At 39.1% G+C, this 16,412-nt stretch overlaps 1 protein-coding gene across 2 annotated transcripts in view; it reads right to left on the bottom strand.

The window, feature by feature from the left end:
* The window catches only part of LOC122640044, a 45,103-nt gene extending 29,804 nt beyond the window's left edge, over positions 1-15,299 (bottom strand). For both annotated transcript variants that reach the window (XM_043833144.1, XM_043833143.1), the window contains exons 1-4: positions 14,896-15,299; positions 13,016-13,059; positions 12,511-12,628; positions 12,261-12,387 (exon numbers count right to left, since the gene is read on the bottom strand). In XM_043833144.1, coding sequence (XP_043689079.1) covers positions 12,261-12,387; positions 12,511-12,628; positions 13,016-13,059; positions 14,896-15,082 — 476 coding nt within the window. In that variant the 5' untranslated portion in view covers positions 15,083-15,299. The remainder of the gene's footprint in view (positions 1-12,260; positions 12,388-12,510; positions 12,629-13,015; positions 13,060-14,895) is intronic.
* Positions 15,300-16,412: the final 1,113 nt, after the last annotated feature.

The raw sequence follows: 16,412 nt of genomic DNA on the forward strand, positions 1-16,412 counted from the left end.
TAGTAATATATTCTTGGATAGACCGGCATGAAAATTTGGAAGCCCAGACCAAGAACCATGTCCAAACCTGGATCTCAGTTCCATAGGGATAGTTATTCATTTATTTACAACAGCATAGTCTTATCCTAACTAAATGGGGTAAGCTACATAATGTAGTCCTAGAATAGGAGATAATCCTACTAGGAGCCAGATAAAAGCAAGGTCTGGACAAGCCTGCTGTTTGGGGCTGATTAGGGGCTGTTTTAGGGCAAAATTAGGGTTTAGGATGGGAATTTGGGAATGGGGTTTATAGGGTATTAATGGGCAGGTCTAGGGGGTCAATATGGTATAAAAAGGTTAGGGTTTGGATGAGTTTTGAAATTCTGCAATTCTGGACAGAATTTAGTTGCAGGTTTTGGGCTTTAATGGAGTTAGGGTTTATGGGATTCAAACAAAAATAAAGGGGATCAATTGAGGGCAAGGATTAGAGGGTTAGAAGAAGAAATTGGGTGTCAAACTTACTGGAGATTCCACTGGCAGCAGCTTGAACAGATGTGAAAGATATAACCACCTTCGAATTGAAGAAGATCCTCCTAGCCGTCACGGCGTAAGGAGTCAACCGATTCCACCAGTCCCTTTCCACCTTGATAGAACCACAAGGATGCACACTCAACAGAGCAGGGCAGCAGCTATGGCAGCAAACAAAAAGCTTTTCATTAATCAAATTCGTGTACAATGCTGGCCTCCCTTACAAACTTATATAGAAGACTCAAAAATAGACTTAGACACTAAAAAGGAATGGCCTAATCCTATCCCTAACCTATTATGTAATTTAAATTGACTAGGAAACTAAAATACTAAAGAAAATAGACTCAAAACATAGCTGGACTTATAGAGTCCTAATCCAGCCCAACTTACATCACATGACCACTTAACCAAGTCACATGATCACTTAAATTGAACCAGTTGGTTGCAACCAATTTGAACCGGTTCAATTAGAAAACATAAAAATAAACTAAGTATTGGGCTAATCCCGTATGCAACCTATGTACCCCTAGTTTAGGCTCATTAAAATGGCCTAATACATAGAAAACCCTTGGGAACAAAGGCCCAACATGTATATAACCCAACCCTAGGCCTATTTCTAAAGAAATAAGCCAATATCTATGATGAACCTGCATCACTACATGGATCCTTGCTCTTCAATCAGCTCTATTCAAAGTCGTAAATGATAAGAGGCGTATGCTATACATGTCTTTCCTCACCACTTCTCCTATGGTTATTTTAGGCCTACCCTGGCTCTTTTAGTGCCTTCCATTTGAATCAATCACTAGTCCATACTGGATCATCCCAAGGTCTCCATTGAACATGGCCATGCCATCTTAAACAACTTTCTCGTAGCTTATCATGTATCGAGGCTACTCCCAACTCAGCTCTAATATGGTTGTTCCTTACTTTATCCCTCCTAGTTTCACCACACATCCATCTCAGCATCCTCATCTCTGTTTCACGTAGTTTATCTATATGACGCTTCTTACGTGCCCAACATTTTGCATCATACATCATAGTCGGTCGTATGACAGTCCTATAAAATTTTTCTTTAAGCTTTCAAGGTATACGCGAACACATAGCACTCCGGATGCACCTCTCCACTTCATCCATCCAATTTTAATTTTTTGAGCACCATCATCTTTTATATCACCATCTTTATTTATGATTAAGTCTAGATACCTAAAATAATCACTTGATGTTAATCCTTGCTTTTGTCTCATCAACCTAAACAATATCATCAGCAAAAAACATACACCAAGTGTAACACCCACCCCCTACTTGGACCTACCCTTAACCATTGGTATATGACTCAAGCCATTGGTTCAATCATTAGGAGAAGTCCTAGACCTATTTTGGCAGTCCATTTCATGTTTTGGGAAGGGCGACAGCCTTGGTTGGAACCCAAACCCTCACTGGGCTGAAGTCTGGGTTCATTGGCAGCCCTTGGGACCCCTTTGAGTTCCTTGCAGCTGTATCTGCCACATGGTAGGCGGCAGATCACTCCATCTGCCGCCAACCTGCCTCTAAGGCCCAAAATTGCTTTAAACAGCATTCTCTTGGTGTGGAACCCACCTAGACTTGATGCAACCTAGCCTATGCCTACCCTAAGGACTGTGGGACCCTTATAAACCCTCTCTTACTTTGTGGGACCATGGTGAGGGGTTTGCATGGTCAACATGACGGGAAAATGTGATTTTAAAGTGGGTTTTCCATAAACCATCCAAACAGGCCTTAGTTTAAGCTGCCTATTTAAGGAAATGAGCTTCTAAAACCCCTTTTTGCTCAGCCACTTTGCCAAATTCATTGGAGAAGAAGGGAGAAGAAGGGAGGAAGAGCTTGGGAACTCAGCTGGACCATCCCCTCTTGACCTAAATCCTCAAGTTTTGCTAGAATCTACCTACTCTATCCTATTCTTCCATTTTTAGCTTTTGATTTGGGGTTTTTAGTTGGGGATTTGATTGGAAAACCTTGAACTCTTCCATACTGGATCTATTTGGTAATCTCATCGGAGATTTATACTCTTCTCTACTTCCTCTAGCTCTAGGTATGCCTCATCTATAAATCAATTGTGATTCTCTAATCATTTGGGTTTCTAAGCCTTGAGACCATCATCGAAACCCTTGCCCATCAATTGGTTTAGTTCTCGAATTATAAAAAAAAAAAAAAAAAAAAAAAAAAAAAAAAAAAAAACACCAATAAATTTTTAAAAATACCAACAAAAAAAAAAAAAAAAAAACCTACTTTTTTTTCCCTTCCCCCCCCCCCCACCCCCCCACACACACCTATCCCCCCCCCCCCCCCCCCCCCCTTTTTTTCTTTTCTCTTAAAAACCAATAAAATAATTTAATTTTTTTTTTTTTTTTTTTTTTTTTTTTTCAAACCCCCACCCTCTAAAAATATTAAAAATACCACCCCCCCCCACTCCCCCCTCCCCCCACATCAACCCTCTAAAACCAAAACCAAAAAAAAAAAAAAAAAAATTTTTCTTCTCTTCTCCCTCTAACAAAAAAAAAAAAAAATATAAAAAAATAATAAAATCCCTCAATTCACAAAAAAACCCTAAACTACCAATTCTTCTTTTCTTTCAGGTATGTAGATCAATTGGAGGTGTAAAAATAATCCTTAGAAGCTTCCTTGAAGTGTTGGATGGCCTGCAACCAAACTAAGCTGAAACTACAACAAAGCTGAGGGTACTCTGCTCTGGGAGGCAGATGGCCATCAGCCGCATCCTCCATTTAGGGTGCTCAACTGCACCTATGTGATGCCCTTTGTACCCTTGATAACCTCCACACATTGGGGACCAAACCCATGATCGATTTTAGGACTTCTTAGGGCATGATCCTTGAATTATTTGATTGGGTTGTTGTTAATTAAATGATTCTTCAATTCTATCTAGGATTTGATTCAAATTCCAGTGAGGCCTTACAGGTACCATTAGGAAGTGAAGTGCAGAATTAAATCACCAAAGTTAAGGAGTTTGTAAGTGGATTAGATATTGACTTAATTTATGGAATGTTTATGTCATTTTAGTTATGAATGTTACATGTTTGCATAGTGTTTGGTAAAATGCCTCATCATGCATGTTGAGGAATTTTGATTGAATAAGCATCATTTATCATTGCATATCATTGTTGTACTTTATTGTTAAATTATGTTCAAGGCATATAGAAAGATTTTATTGGTTGTTTGCATATTGCTTGATGGTATCATTGATAGTAGGGCATTCATGCATGTGGATGGGATCCGGGAGCCGAGGGTAATGTCGGGCCCGAGATTGCCATATGGATATTAGATTTGCATCTTGCATTAGGCTGGACACGGGCTTGTGGCAAACCAACCGTACCTTCGGTACCATATTCGTTGTACTTGTATGAGGTTGTGTATGCCATAGGAGAAGGGAGGATGGTGTGGCCAATGAGTGATTCCGGTACTATGATCTCGGCCTATGGGCATATGCATTCACATGCACCTTCTTGCATGTGTATGTCTATGGTAGGGGAAACGGGAGGATGTGGTGGCCGATGAGTAATTCCGATACCATGATCTCGGCCCCTATGCATATGTGAATGTATACAACTCATTTCATATTAGAAGCATGATGGTTAGACTGAAACAACCCTATGCTACAACCCTTTCCAACAAAGGTTTATGTGTTGGACAGCCCTACATGGTAAGCTAGATGAGATTTCCCGAAGTACCACGTCCGTTGTACGATGATGATTTCTTCCAGAAGTGGACCGAGTTCGGGTTCCGACCTTATCTTCGGAACCGAACGCTAGTATGGGGTTTGACTTTGGGGGTTTGACTTGGGGGTTTGCAGAGAATCTCTTCAGGAGTTCGGTACTACAGGCTCCCACCCGCAACTCGGGGTTTTCATCGTTGGGTTCCGCCATTCTCAGACCAAGGATGTTGCCTAAGGTGTTGCAGTAGCATTATACCCATGACTTAGTATTTATTGCTAAGTGGATATTGAATGAAATGGATTCATGCATCATGTGCTATCATTCATGAATTTGTTGCGTTTGCTTGTGTGGTCTAATTCTCTTACTGGGCTTAGTAAAGCTCATACCACGTGTGCACATTCTTTTTAGATGTTGATTATGCTATGTCATAGGGCACTAACGGTACTGTTGATGTAGTGGATTATGGAGATGAGGGTTCCCGAGTCCGACACGGCGCCGATTGTGGATGCGATGATTGTGCCTATGGGGCACAGTGATGTGATCAAGGATGGGATCCTCATGAACTCTTTACCTTTCTTTTGATATATGTCTTGTGATTTATTTGGTGGGCTTGGCCCCAACTTACCTTTGGCTCTTACCTTGGATGTAATAACTTTGATATATTACTTTTATGTCTGCGTGAGGAATTTTGGATGTTAATTTGGATAAAACACTAACGATCATGTATATAATATCATGATTAGCTTCCACACTCTGATTTACTCTTATATATTCTACTTCCGCTACTTGATATAAGAGGTGTTGGGTTAGGGATTGTGAGGGCTATCTACTACTTCCGTGATCTTGGATGTGTTTGGGTGCATGCTGTGCATCCTAGTCACACTACCCTGGTTATGGGAAGTGGTTGGTGACACCAAGGAACTTCATCTTGCATGTATGTGGTTAAATCATCCATGATAAGCACAAACTAACAAGGGCTTAAGGCTGATCCTTGATGTAACCCAATTGTAATTGGGAATTCAATCTATTCACTACATTAACCCCCCCCTCATAGTTCTAACGCTAGTCACCACACCATTATACATATCTTTAATTACATCCACATATTTACTTGAAACCCTTCTATTTTCAAGTATATGGCATATTAACTCTATAGGAACTCTATCGTAGGTGTTTTCTAGATCAACAACGATCATATGGAGGTCCTTCTTCCCCTCTTTATATCTTTTCATGAGCCTCCTAAGTAAGAAAATAGCTTCCATCAGGGATCTACCTAGCATAAAAAAAAAAAATTTTAAAAAAAAAAGAGGAAGAGAAAACCCGCAGACAAGAAAGAGAAGAAAAAGAAGATCCCCTATCAAACAATATAAGTGAGGTATGTATTTTCACCCTATTTTTAAGACAGATTACAGTATGCATGCCATTAGCATAATTGATTGTACAAGGGAGTAATGTTAGGGGTTTGAGGTTTTCTGTCGTGTGGAAAAATTCCGTTGGATCATGGGGATTGATTGGATCTCCCAAATGCCAATAGACATAGATTTTGATGCAAAATTTTTACAGAATGTGGATGACATGTAGAGGAATTCCTCTACCAAATTTAGGATTGTTTTGACTTCATTTGATAGGGTAATAAAATACTAAAATTCGGACTGATGTACCGGGATCACAATCTGGAACCCGATTTTGAAAAAATCATAACCCGAGTTACACAGAGAATTTTAACGTGAAATTTTGAGGGTATGATACTTTTTTAGTTTATATCATGCCATAAAAATTTTGAAATATTTTAGAATTGAGAACTATGGATTCTGATATCATCTTATATAGACTGATTCTGGACATTGTACTTGAGGGGATTGGATACGCGACCTAGGAGTTGATTCTGAGTCTGAATTTTGAAGGGATATTACTTTTATGTGTGTAGTTTAAGTGCAATAAATTTTGAGGTATGTTTGATTTAGGAGTTATTTCTTTCATATTTAATGGTTTTAGTGCATAGAATCTATGTACTAAACTTATGGATTATATTTCACTGACGACTTAAAAATTGTGGTATTGTTAACCAATGGATATAATTGTATTACAAATTTAGAACCTTTTTAATGCCAGAAGAAGTATTTCTATACCGATTCTATCCGCCACGTAGATTCTGGCAGAATTTTGTCGGAAGAATATAGGTGGTCTTTTAGAGGGGGGGAAGCATATTGGTTTATATAGGAATATACTAGGTAATGTGCTAATAGTGGATACATACATATGTACATAGGTATTTGAGAGTCGTTGTATCTTAAACGTTTAAGGAACCGATATTTGGAGCAACATCAAAGTAAGTGAGACTAAATGATTCCCTTATGCATTATTTTTTATAAATCAACATGATTCACTGTTTTATGTTTTCATGTTTGAAGGCATGTAAAACGTTTTAAAGATGTTTTAAATTGAGAGTGCACATATGAATTTGTTTTATGATTTGATTTACTGTCATTAAAGTATATGATTATTTGAAAGCATGATTTGGTTTGGAAACATGTTGTTTGTAAGTATGATGAGAACTATGGCTTTATGAGTTATGGATGGACTATCATTGTTGGACTGCGACCCTTCCAACAGGGGGTTGTGTTGTTCGGATGGAATGATAAGCAAAGGAGTGAGGCGTGAGCGTGACGTTAAGGACTTTGTTCTAGTTCCGAGAGCCAAGAGCTTGACGCTTGCATTTCCATTTTTGTGGGTTATTGAACCGGACAGGTGAGGCAAGAGCATATGTTAAGAAATGTGCTTTCCCCGCCATAGGAATACAATATCCGATTATATGAGCCAAGAGCCTGAGTTCCTTCCCAGTGCTTGATTTGATATTTGATATATTATATGAGATAGCAGTGCCACCTTGAGACCTTTATAACTGAAAAAATTAACTATGGAATATTGATTGTGTTACATAGACTTTTGATGTTTCAAATGCATGATTTGAAATACTTTTTTTACTTTGAAAAACATGTGTTTTATCGATATTATGTAGATAGTGCTTCCCCTAATTCGCTAAGCTTTCCCAAGCTTACCCCTTGGTACTTTTCAGATGATGTTGTTGAGAAGGAGTTGTGCCACTACAATAAGTGCATAGTGAATGTTCAGTATGATGTTGTTGATGTTGGACAGGATGTTTGGTTTGAGGAGGATGATGCTTAATAGACTTCGGTATTAGCAACTTTTGACTTCTTTCAGTATTGAGAAGATAGTAATTGATTTTAGATGTTGGATTCGATTACATTATTTTTAGAACAGTTTCAGGATTTATGGTTTGTAAATGTCATTAAGTAGACTTGGATTTGTCCTTAGTTGTGGTGCCACCAGCACTATTACAGTAGTTGGTTAATTTGATATTAAGGTTTAATTGATTTGAGACTTCCGCTGTAATTATTCTGATAGTATTAAGATGTGATGATATACAATGTTATTGAGGTTTTGTGGCCGATGTAGAATAAGAAGGATCAATGAACTGGTTGAGAATCGGCAAGTTATAAGCCACTAAATGAGGACCTTTCAGTTTGATGATGAAGATGGAGATGGATGATGGTAATTGATGGAGGTAGATAGTTTTGACTGCTAGAGTTCACTCCATCAAGGAGATCCACCTTGAATATGATTGTTGAATCCAAAGCCCACCTAAGATCCACCAAATAAAAGTCTTTCAGAGGAAGATTTTTTTTTTTTAATTAAAATTCTGGCTTCTGAAACAGCCTCCACGATTTGGTGTTTATAGGGGAAGAGGAAACTAAACATCCTCTTGAGATGCATTTGACATAAAGAGACTGTTGGAATTCCCAAGCTAGATGGAAATCCCACACCTAGAAAACAAAACCAATGCATACAAAATAAAACCCAGACCTAGAAACTAAAACCGAGAAATAGAAAAATGTTCCCAACACATAGGAACAACAAACAAAACAAACAAGAATAATTAAAGAAAATATTAAAATTGCCTAGGAACATAAAAAGACAACTAACTAAAATACTTAATGCTGCCTAGGAATTTAAAAAGAGAACTAAATAAAGTTGGGCCCACATTGGCCCTTACAAAAAATATCTCATGCAAGCTAGGCCTGACCAAACCACGCAAGGTCTGGGCTTGGTCTGGTTCTCCTGGGCTGCAGTCTTAGTCAGGGGGCCTAGGCCTAAGTTGGTACATCGTGGGGTGCTTGGCTGGGCCTGGGCTGTCGATGGCCCTCCATCAACTCACACCTTCTTAAATGAAACTCGTCAACGAGTTTCAGTAGCTCAAGGACTAGCATGTGGTTCTCATTAAATCGGGGCTTGCATTTTTCACAAATCCAAACTTCCCACAGAGTGTCAACCGAATTCTGGCACATGTAGTAAATGTGCTTGCTCCCTGGTTGCACTTGGTACAAAGAAAAATCAACTCGTTCCACGTCGTGCTTCCACGAGTGTCACATACTTTCATTGGAACTATGTTGCCACTCTCGGGTTCAGCCTGTGGAAGGTGTAGGACATCATTGACAAGCAACCCAAGGGGAAGAGCAATCACCAGGGCAGATTCAGGTATGACTTGTTGAACTACAGCCTCATAAGTTTGGCTGATTTCCTCAAACATTGTCTTGACATGCTCGCCTTCAGATGACTCTTGTTCAGTTGTTTGTTCGGTTGGTACAGAGGACTAGTAGTGTCCTGCTGCGGTGGTGCAAAAGATAATGGCATCACGTTGAGTAGTATGCCTTGGTTTTGCACCAAGCAAACAATTCTAGTTTCCAAATGGCTCACCGATTCAAGCTCAGCTGCTGCTGGAGTTGCCGTTGTTCTATGGCTAGTAGTCGAGTTGACATGGTTTGCATGGATTCAAGAACTTGCTTCATCGTAGCAGAAATTTCTTCCATTGATTGAGGGTTATTCTCCTGACCAAACATAGCTCTGATACCAAAATGATGCAAAAATAAGAAGGATTGATGAACTGATTGAGAATCGGCAAGTTATAAGCCACTAAATGAAGACCTTTTAGTTTGATGATGAAGATGGAGATGGATGATGGTGGTTGATGATGATGATAATTGATGGAGGTAGATAGTTTTGGCTGCTAGAGTCCACTAGAGCCCCACCAAGGAGATCCACCTTGGATATGATTGCCACAGGATATAGTCTTTCAAAGAAAGATGTCTTTTTTATCTGTTAAAATTCTGGCTGCTGAAACAGCCTCCACGATTTGGTATTTATAGGGGAAGAGGAGACTACGCATCTTCTTAGACAAATGCATTTGACATAAAGAGAATGTTAGAATTCCCACACCTAGAAAATAAAACCTAGACCTAGAAACTATAACCAAGAAATAGAAAAATGTTCCCAAGACATAGGAACTACAAACAAGAATAATTAAAAAAAAAAAATTAAAACTGCCAAGGAACATGAAAAGACACCTAACTAGAATACTTAATGCTGCCTAGGAATTTACAAAGACAAGGACTAAATAAAGTTGGGCCCACATTGGCTCTTACAAAAATATCCCATGCAGGCTAGGCCTGGCAAAACCACGCTAGGTCTAGACTTGGTCTGGTTCTCCCAGGCTGCAGGCTTTGTCAGGGAGCCAAGAAGGCCAAGACCTGGGCCTAGGCCCAAGCTGGTACATCGTGGGGCACTTGGCTAGGCCTGGTCTGGGCTTGGCAGGGACTGCCGATGGCCCTGCATCAGTGGTATTTCATTGTTCACGATCTTAAACCCATATTAGATCTTGGTCATCGTGATGACCCATACTCTTAGGGTGGGGTTTTGGGGCGTTACATTATCTATTCCAACAGTCTTTGATTCATTGAACAAAATCTGACCTCCAGATAAGGTTGGTTCTGACCTTATCGTTGGCCTAATTTCTGTTTTAGGGTTTTCTTTAGATCCTGTAAAGGGTGTACATTCTGAGCCTAGGGTTCAGCCTACCTAACACCCCCCCACCAGTTCCTTTTCATAATTTTCTCCCTTGTTCTCTTCTATTTCCTTCAGTTCTTCCTCTATTCTCCTTGTTTTTCTTTTTCTTCTTGTCATTTTGATATCCTGTTCTAGGCAGTACTTACAGTGCCCCCAAAGTTTGGAATCAATCTCCCTCGTCCCTGAACCTTCCTTCCCCAGAGTAAAGAATCAATCTCCCTTGTATTCATACACCCTTAGGAGACTCAAGACTGTCAAATCTTAGACAGAAAGACTATCTGTTTGTGAGTTCAAATCAAAACTCAAATATGGTCCATGTTCTTCTGCAAGAATCAGTTCGCAGAAAATAATCTTATTTAATCACATGGTCTTTGGCTCGGTTGTTGACCATGCCTAAGAGGTCTAAGAGTTGGGTATCTTCTCCTAAAATCCCAAGCTTGATTGGAACCAAATTGGGAGAGATTTCTCAACTGCAACCAGGCTTGTTTACCACTTGTTCATATTTTAGTCAGGAGGTTGAAGAAGCTCTCTTTATTTCCAACAAGGGACAGTTTCTTTCTAATTTTCACAAAAGCCCTTGCTTTCTGAATTTGTTTCTGTTTTAACCCAATCTTTTCCAAAATCCCAGATTTGTCCCTCTTTAAATTTAATTACTTTTATGCCACAGTATATCCACACAAGGGTCCTAACTTGTTCCTTACAGAGTTGCCACTATTCCTAGTTTCCCGCTATTTGAGTTTTTATTCACTTTGGTGGGCCCAGACCAACCTAAATCAGGGTTTTGAAACCCTAGGTTGCATCACACAGTTTGGCAGCATTGGCAGCCATGATTCATCAACAGAATAGCCAACTTGATTTTAGCAAGCAGTCAATTGATGCCTTATTATACTAAGTGAATTTACAGTCATTTAGTAATTGACCTATTATTCTACAAATTAATTCTAAAGAACTAATAAAGAAATCACAACTTTGCTCATTGTGACCACAATTATCAAAATCAAATGAAAACTACTTTTCAAAGTGGCAAACCTGGTAACAAGCCCCTCAGGACAAACGAAGACTGCCCTCTTTGTAGAATATGGAGAAAATAATACCAAGTACGATTTGCAACATAGGTTAATGATCATTGAGCACACATGAGCCCTAGTCAAATAGTTATTAAGAGCCAAAGACATGGAATATGTATATAAAGCATGGGAACCACCAGGTTTAAAATAATTCCAAATGAAAACTGAAAAGCAAAGCTGAATCATGCAAAGGTTTGCCTGTGCATGCAGAAAGACCTGCAGTTCCTAGTACTGAACCACATAATGATGATGGAGCATCCCCTTATGAACACGAATTTGTGGAAGCATAAATATTGATCATTCCCATCAGATAATTCTTTCATTTATTTGCTTACACTGTATGAAGTTAACTCCATATTTTTAAAAACTAAAATATTTTATTTAATTGTTTTATACACAACATTTGTATGAGTGTACCATCATTATAAAATTAGTCAAAGAATGCAATTCCACATGCTCTCTACGACTTCACATTTTTTTTCTTTATTCTATTTCATTAAATGAAATATTAAATATCCTGCATCTCATAATTCATGTCAGTCTGCTCAATAGGCATCCATAACATTTTTCTGGGAGAGGAAGAAATAAGGTTTCCAATTTGACAGATTACACTCCCAACTATATAGAAGCCGGGACAAAGAAGTAATTGCTCCCAAACAGTGGATCAAGATCCATGCTCATTGGTCCCAGTGAAGTGAATGGATTTCCCTACCTCTCTCCTTGGCCTTGATATATATATATATATATATATAAAATCAAGACGGAAAGGCAATCATGGCATTTTAGAGGGTCAAAAAATCAAGTCGACACAGCCATGGTGGCAAAGGCACCCACCTGGTCGCCTGGACGCCTAGGCGATGGCTTGATAACTATGATATATAGTTTATCGATTCATAGTGCAAGCTGCAAGGAAGGGGAGGGGGAAGAGAGGGAAGATAGCATTCTAAAAATACACACAAGATTACAAAGGCACAGAAAAGCTGAACTGCATTTTACTCTAAATCATTTTCCAAAAGCACATAAGAGATCTATTGTTTGAAGTTGTAACAGGACTGACCTGACAGGTATAGGCCGTCGAGCGATATTATTTCCTCCAATACCAGGTGCAGAGGACATAGAACTCGAGATAGCACTAGCCCCATTTTCTTTCTTGTACACAGGCTTACCATGCAAAACCCCATATTCTGACACAAGGAGCAAGCAGAGGGTTGGTGAAGTAAGAATGTGTACAACCAAGATCAGATATTAGTCCCTACTGTAGTATAAAACAGAAATCTGTCCTAGGTTGCTTTATAACAAATGCATACCACTAGAACTGAACTGTGAGGAGCATCCACGTCCAACATTACGGTCTGGAACATTTCTACTTCCACGATTTGAAGCACTGTTGGCACCTCGAGACCTCGACTCTGTAGTATCTTTGTTCTAATGAAAGAAGAGGAAATATTATAAGAATGCTTAGGAGAAATCTTAACCACGATTAGTATTGTCTGCATTCCAACTCTATCGGAAATAACTCTCTCATTTGAAAGAGAGAGACACAGAGATGGAGGGAAAGGAGCACAACAATCATAAAGCAACAAAATTCACCCAAAATATAATAATACGGCAGAAGTTCTTGAATAACCAGAAAAATAAAAATAATAATTTCTTAATGAATATAAAACAATGACAAGTTTAATGTGAGAATGCCAGATTCCTCCGAGGACTTGGCACTTGGAATTAAGAAGATAAGGGTTAAAAGAAAATAATAACAAGCTACAGGAACATCTGGTAAAACTATCGAGATCCAGTTTTTTCATATGCACGCACCTCTTTTTTCTTTTCTCGTCTGCTCTTCACCTCATGAAAAGTATCTACACAGTGGACAACCAATAAATTAGAAACAAGCTAAAATAACTCGGAAGCATTGGCAGTGTTGAAGCCTCACTTATCCTGCTCCAAAACTGAAGTCCTAGGGGGATAATTTATTGACACTAGGCAGATCAAGATGAAGTGAAAGAACTTGACATGGAGAAAGCAGTTCAAATACAATGTCACTATATGAAAAGATTTTTTTTTTTTTTTTTTTGGACAGATAAGAAAAGATTCATATAACAGAAAATCCAGGAACACGAGGAAAGAAAACGAAAAAGAAGACGAGTAAACTCCAGCAAGGTCAGCCCAAGTACTGAATGTCCTATAAGCCCCACTCTCTTTCTTTCTACAAAAATTTAAATATTAAATCCAGGATCCACATGACAATAAAAGATACCAACAGATCAACAAGACAATAAAAGCACATGCTTCATCGCAAGGCCTGCAAAAAATAATAAAGGAAAAGCATACCAGCATAACCACCCCAAACCTTTCTCTACTACAACCAAGGACCACTTTCAGACACCGTCCAGGAATATATGCATAAGTAATACATAAATTTATTTAACAAAAATACCATTAAATTAAAAAGGATAATTAAGGCCCATGAAAGAGAAGTACACAAATTGATGTGTAACTGAAGCAAGGATGCACAAGTAAATAGAAGGATACAAACTTTAAGGCATTAACTCCTTTGGATTGAACCAAATAATATAGTTAATAGCATTCTAAAAGAAATCCAAATCATTTGTAGAAAGTAATAAAATTAAAACAAAATATGGCAGTCACTCTACTAGCCATTTTCAAAATTAAGAAATAACATAACATAAGACACTGATTGGACGAGCCATCTTCTTGATGCTTAAAAATTTTACTGTAACCATGTGGTTAGACTCAAGTCCCCTTTTCATCCATTTGTGGAATTATGAGAAGAAAGACATGTTCTAGAAAATCTCCTGAAAGACTTCCGCTCAGTAATACGCCAAAGTATTTTCTATCTTTGTTTCATTACCAAACCTATCTCCTACCTGTGTTATAATTCAATGGGGTATCATCAAAGCTTATGGCAAACAAGACAAATCGTTAAAGATATACAAACACTACACATAGCAGGTTTCAGCAGCCAAAGAACTAAGGGGGGTGTGAAGCAAAAACTGTAGCAACCTAAAACTGAGAAACTTATGTACGAAAGATTTCTGTAGAAAACCAGGGTTGTGAGAAGTATTAGTCTCACTAAATAATCAATGAACTTAACATACAGATATATTTCTATGTAGATTACCCGTCATCGCCATCACTGTCATCATCACTTTACCTTAATAAAAATAAATAATAATTTGCATGCTAGCCAGCTCAATTTGCATTATCGATGGTGACTATAAAGTTATAAAAAAAAAATGGAGAAAGAGGAAAACTAGGGCACAGACTTCAAATAATGTAAGCAAATATTAAAAAAAAATTCCCTGGTGGTAAAGTAAACCGTACGTACTTCATGTATGGGGATTAATGAGGGCATAACAAGTTTGTTTTACAACTAATTAACTGCAGCCCGGTACATAAATCAAGCCTACCGAAGGCTACCCAGTAGAGCATCCAACAGGATGCAAGACTAACAGACCAAGTTACCAGTAAAGGAAAATAAAAATCCAATCTTTGAAGGTTAGGAGAACAGAAAAGATAATCTGCAGTAGAGATGCAAGGAAGAAATAACAGAAAGAACACATTTTTCGTGCACCAATATCAGAGAGAAAAACATAAGTCTTAAGAATGGTAAAAAAAAAAAAATAAGAATATATAACGAGCGAAAGAATGGATGAAAAGGGTTTTACATAGACCTTGAGAAAGTAGCCTCTGAACGGCTTCGTTAGGGTCCATGTTACATTCTTTAAGCATGGCGTAGATCTCATGTTCAGGATAGTTGACAATCTCCTTCAAACTCTGAACCATCTTCCTCGACGTCGCCGGGATCGACGGTACCCCATTATTGCCCTTCCCATTACTGCTACCTCCGCCGCTACTCATAGTATCTTATCTAACCCCCAAAAATCCCAAAAACCCAAACAACCCCTCAGAGACTCAGATCGAACAGAACCCTTCTCGTCTTCTTCTTCAACTGCAGTTCGGCGAAAGATGTTCCTGTTCCAAAAACATATCTCATCCAAGCCCTCGTCTTTGCAACAAAAACCCTCCTTTTATATAACTCTCTCTCTCTCTCTCTCTCTCTCTCCCTCTCCCTCTCCCTCTCCCTCTCGCATCCTCTTTTTGCAGTTTTTTTATTATTGTTGATATATCAGTTTTTGTTGTATGAAGGGGGATCCATATCTCCTCAATTTACCTGTCCCTCAATTTCCTCAATTCCATCTTGTTGGGGATGAAAATGACCACCCCACCCCCTATCCGAACACACTGCCCGAGTGGGGTCCACCTCCCTCTATTAGAGGGAATTGAGGAAATTGATGTACAGGCTGATAATTTCCCGTATGAAGAGTGAGTAAAAAGTTAAGGCCCAGTGTTATAGCTTGGCTTTTTCGACCCGAATCCGATGGCAGGTCCAGAATCCGAAGTGACAGCCTTGTTTACATTTTGGAGTATTGCTTTGATGTTCGAACGAGTAGAAGATGAAGAAGAAATCTTGGCGGTAACCCAAGTCTTGTACCGGCATCTTGGCACGTACCTCCCCCATACAATTTCAAAATTTACAATCTAATGTACAAATCATTAGGGGTGTCAATAAAGCCCGCTCGGCCCGAACCCGCCCGAATCCGCCCTGAGCCCGGCCCAGACCCGACCCTGATTTTTCAACCCGAAGGGCGGGTTAGGGTTTAGAAATAGCTTGACCCTGGCAGGGTCGGGTCGGGCTCAGGTTTAGACCTCGGGTTGAGTCCGGCCCGGCCCGACCCGATCCTGAATTGTTTATAAGTATATATATATACTTTTATATATACAATATATAGATATATAGATATTTATAAATATTATATTCTTCTTTATACTAACAAAAAATAATAAAAAAAACTCAAAACCCTTGAAACCTAAAACCGATGCACATTTCGCTCTTTCCCTTCTCTTTCCCTGCATCCGCTTGTCCCCAAACCCTATCTCTTTCCCTTCCAAATCCCATCTCTTTTCCTCTGCTATGTCCGGATTAGCCTGGCAATTCACATTTCACTCTTTCCCTTCTCTTTCCCTTCATGCGCCGTCTCCAAACCCCATCTCTTTCCTCTGCGATGTCCGGATTAGTCTCATCTATCGTTCTCGTTTGGACTTTGGAGGAGAAGGTGACGAGGAGTCTCCAAAACCCATCTCTTTCCCTCCGCAATGCGGATTAGCCTCATCTATCGCTCTCCTTTTG

Source organism: Telopea speciosissima, chromosome 9, assembly GCF_018873765.1.
Source record: "Telopea speciosissima isolate NSW1024214 ecotype Mountain lineage chromosome 9, Tspe_v1, whole genome shotgun sequence".
NCBI classification, from domain to species: domain Eukaryota; kingdom Viridiplantae; phylum Streptophyta; class Magnoliopsida; order Proteales; family Proteaceae; genus Telopea; species Telopea speciosissima.